The sequence below is a fragment of the Telopea speciosissima genome, chromosome 10 (genome assembly GCF_018873765.1).
Source record: "Telopea speciosissima isolate NSW1024214 ecotype Mountain lineage chromosome 10, Tspe_v1, whole genome shotgun sequence".
NCBI classification, from domain to species: domain Eukaryota; kingdom Viridiplantae; phylum Streptophyta; class Magnoliopsida; order Proteales; family Proteaceae; genus Telopea; species Telopea speciosissima.
This window is the reverse complement of record NC_057925.1, coordinates 60,036,184-60,040,625: the sequence shown is the minus strand read 5'-3', so window position 1 is coordinate 60,040,625 and position 4,442 is coordinate 60,036,184. Positions and strand designations below refer to the sequence as shown.

The following is a 4,442-nucleotide window of genomic DNA, read 5'->3' as shown; positions in this document are numbered from 1 at the left end:
AGGGAGTAGTTCGGAGTATTTTCACTGGATTCAGATCTCAGTATCTCAACAAAGCGTGCTTTGGTATTATTTCCATTCCTGCTTTCCGGTGTTCTATGTGTTTTTTTATTTATCCATTTCAATTTTGATGCAAAAAAAGTAAATTTTCATTGCTGAACCTTGAAGAACGTTATCGATCATCTACGATCTTGGGTGTCTCTTCTACTTTGGTCGAGTTTTCAACAGTTCCCTCACAGGTACCATTTCTGCAACGTCGTTACTTCGTTCTTTCCTCTTACTTTTTCTCCTGCGATTTCGTATTTTTCTGCATTCTTATCGTTGGATTTTGTATGATCTTTTCTTGGAAACTTTTGAAGTACCAGTTGAAACTTTGAGTTCTGTACTGTAACACTAAATGGACGGAGGTTTAGTCGCGGGGGCTTTTTGAGATGTTGTGGTCAAGTTGAAGTTCGAAGTTTACTGGTTTTGATACGATTTCAGGGGCATTCCTGTGTTTAGATCTGGAAGTTTTTTTTAGAAGAAGCTCTCTCTTAAGCGAGAAGCCTCTTAGAATGTATGTAGTTTTGCTCTGTGTTTTCAGTCTATTACGAGTGTCAGAGTAGATTTTGCGGTGAGGATCCTGTGGTTCTGGTCGCGGCTCACAGTTTCGTTTTGGTTTTGCAGGTTTTGGCTCTTTCGGATCTGGAATTTTGCGAAGACACTTTCTGTGTTTTTGATACTGTAGCATTTCTCGTCTCCTGAGGTTCTGTCTCTCTTTTCTGAGCCTTCGTGTTCCCAGTTCCATGTATATCAGGGATCCAGGGGTTCAAGTGGCGAGCTTGTAATCTTTCGTCGGTTCCAAGGGTCTTATAGGCTCTGTATTCTCCAAGTTTCAATTATATTGTTTCTTCAAGTTTTTGCTGGCCTATCTGTTCGATTTTCGATAACGTTTTGCTCTGTAAAATTTTGATTTTTTCGGGTTCCTCTCTTATCGACAAGCCAGAAATTACGGGAAACGGTTTACTTCCTCCGTTTCCGAATTTGCAGGAAATCTATGAACTCCCAAGGAAGAAAAAAAAGGCATAGAAAAGTAACTGAAGAAAATCTCTGGTGTTGATTGATCTTCAGACTTTATAGGGGTCCGGAAGTTTTGAAATTGCACCTTCATTTCTTCATTTAAGTTCTTCGGTTTCTGCAGACTCTTCCGTTTCGTCATTCATTCCTCTTTTAACATAGAAAATGCAGAGGCCTCCCCCTCCCGAAGACTATTCCCTGAAGGAGACCTCGCCCCACCTTGGTGGTGGAGGTGTCACTGGGGACAAGCTTACGAGCACCTATGACCTGGTTGAGCAGATGCAATACCTCTACGTTCGGGTTGTCAAAGCCAAAGACCTACCCGCAAAAGATGTAACTGGAAGCCTTGATCCGTATGTTGAAGTGAAGCTAGGAAACTACAAGGGTACCACTCGCCATTTCGAAAAGAAGACAAATCCTATGTGGAACCAAGTCTTCGCTTTCTCAAAGGATCGATTGCAAGCTTCTCAATTGGAGGTTACTGTGAAGGACAAGGATATGGTGAAGGATGATTTTGTTGGCCGAGTAATGTTCGATATATCTGAAGTCCCTAAACGTGTTCCTCCAGACAGCCCTTTAGCACCGCAATGGTACAGACTGGAAGATCGGAAGGCAGATAAGGTTAAAGGGGAGCTCATGTTGGCTGTTTGGATGGGCACCCAGGCTGATGAAGCATTTCCTGAAGCATGGCATTCTGATGCGGCCACAGTTAGCAGTGAAGGCCTTGCTAACATCCGATCAAAGGTATACCTCTCTCCCAAGCTTTGGTATGTTAGGGTTAATGTGATCGAAGCCCAGGACTTACTACCTGGTGACAAGACTAGGTTCCCAGAGATTTTTGTTAAGGTTATCCTTGGTAATCAGGCTTTGAGAACAAGAATTTCTCAGAGCAGGAATACTAATCCAATGTGGAACGAGGATCTGATGTTTGTAGCAGCTGAACCTTTTGAGGAGCACTTAGTGTTGAGTGTGGAAGATAGAATTGGATCTAACAAAGATGAAGTTCTGGGGAAGTGCGTGATTCCTTTGCAGAGTGTGGAGAGAAGATTGAATAATAAGGTTGTGAACACTAAGTGGTATAATCTTGAGAAGCATGTGATTGTAGATGGAGAAAAGAAGGAGATAAAATTCGCCAGTAGGATTCATCTCAGGATCTGTTTGGATGGTGGATATCATGTTCTGGATGAATCAACACACTACAGCAGTGATCTTAGGCCAACCGCTAAGCCATTGTGGAAGTCTAGCATTGGAGTTTTGGAATTGGGGATTTTGAATGCTCAAGGATTGTTGCCTATGAAGACTAAGGATGGAAGGGGTACGACAGATGCCTATTGCGTGGCCAAATACGGGCAGAAGTGGGTACGAACAAGAACCATCATAGATAGCTCTACTCCAAAGTGGAATGAGCAATACACATGGGAGGTTTATGATCCTTGCACTGTTATTACAATTGGAGTGTTTGATAACTGTCACTTGCATGGAGGAGGAGATAAGGCTGGAGGGGCAAAGGATTCAAGAATTGGAAAGGTTAGGGTTCGTCTTTCTACGCTTGAAACTGATCGGGTTTACACACACTCCTATCCTCTTCTGGTATTACATCCCTCGGGTGTCAAGAAGATGGGTGAAGTTCAGTTGGCTGTGAGGTTTACATGCTCATCTTTGCTAAATATGTTGCATATATACGCACAGCCATTGTTGCCAAAAATGCATTACCTTCATCCATTATCTGTTACTCAGCTTGATAACTTGAGACACCAGGCCACTCAGATTGTCTCTATGAGGCTGAGCCGTGCAGAACCACCTCTGAGGAAAGAGGTTGTGGAATATATGTTGGACGTTGACTCACATATGTGGAGTATGAGGAGGAGCAAAGCTAATTTTTTCAGGATTATGGGGGTTCTCGGTGGGTTAATTGCTGTTGGAAGATGGTTTGATCAGATATGCAATTGGAAAAACCCTCTTACAACCATTCTGATTCACATCCTCTTTTTAATATTGGTCCTGTATCCAGAGTTGATTCTACCCACAGTTTTTCTCTACCTTTTCTTGATTGGGGTTTGGTACTATCGGTGGAGGCCAAGACACCCACCTCACATGGATACTCGTCTGTCTCATGCTGATAATGCACATCCTGATGAATTGGATGAAGAGTTTGACTCATTCCCAACATCGCGACCTGCTGATATTGTGAGGATGAGATATGATCGTTTGAGAAGTGTGGCCGGGAGGATACAGACGGTGGTTGGTGATTTGGCAACCCAAGGGGAGAGGTTGCAGTCTCTGCTGAGCTGGAGAGATCCGAGAGCTACAGCTTTGTTCGTGACTTTCTGTTTGATTGCTGCGATAGTGCTATATGTAACACCATTCCGTGTTGTGGCCTTCATCACAGGCATTTATGTGTTGAGGCATCCTAGGTTCCGCCATAAGCTTCCCTCGGTGCCTCTGAACTTTTTCAGGAGGTTGCCCGCAAGAACAGACAGCATGTTATGAGCTCAGCTCATTGTGCATGTAGCAGCCATGAACTCAATCTTGAATCTCTTCCCATCTTATGTGCCAATCCCCTTAAACCGTTGTGGTTATGTGGCACTGTATGGAGCTCATTTAGATTTATTTTCAATTGGTGGCTAATGTTGGGTTCTGGTATGGTGTACATTCCTCCCCCCCTGCAGCAGGAGGAATCATGAAAGTTTATTTATGTCATCTCAAAGATTTCTGTTTCAGCTTGTCGTCTGTTTGGTAATCAATGCATGTTGGTTTCTATATTTTGATTTATATTACACCTTCGATTGCCTACCGTCTGTATGCCAAGTTTTTATCCTTTTTGAGTATTTTTGTCAGAGAAGTCTTGATGATACTCTGGCTCTGAATCCAGAGTACAAACTACTTAGATATGAGCTCATCAGAGAAGATTCCTACTGAGAAGTCAAAATTAAATTTTACACTAATCCATGGTTATATTTTCAGTGATTTTGGCACTTGAATTGAACACAGGCCTTCTATGGATGAATTTGGATCAATCTTTTCTGGTAGATCAAAACCCATCATATTGAGAGCAGATATACCATTTTTGACAGTCACATGTGGTTTTGTTTTCAGTTATTCTAGTGCATCATAATCTTATGAAGCTTGCACTTTTAAATTGAATATAAACCATCTACGGATGAATCGCTACTGTATTTTCTCTGATGGATTAAAAAAACCCATCATCTGAAGAATTCTCAGAAGTACCATTTTCAACATGTTCAGTCATCCAAGGATCTCGATTTACTTTGTTTGTTTACAGAGACCTAGAAGGTTTGGTGCAGAACAGTGGGATGGTCATTGCCGCCCAATGATTTGTTAAATCATTACTTGATACCTGATGTTCCAAGATTGCGCATTAGTTTATG

At 42.1% G+C, this 4,442-nt stretch overlaps 1 protein-coding gene across 1 annotated transcript; it reads left to right on the top strand.

Moving 5' to 3' along the window:
- The first annotated feature begins 1,086 nt into the window (after positions 1 to 1,086).
- Positions 1,087 to 3,815, top strand: LOC122642196 (FT-interacting protein 3-like). Its single transcript, XM_043835624.1, has one exon. The coding sequence runs from the start codon at positions 1,219 to 1,221 to the stop codon at positions 3,541 to 3,543; it is 2,325 nt and encodes a 774-aa protein (XP_043691559.1). The 5' UTR covers positions 1,087 to 1,218; the 3' UTR covers positions 3,544 to 3,815.
- The last annotated feature ends 627 nt before the right edge of the window (positions 3,816 to 4,442 follow it).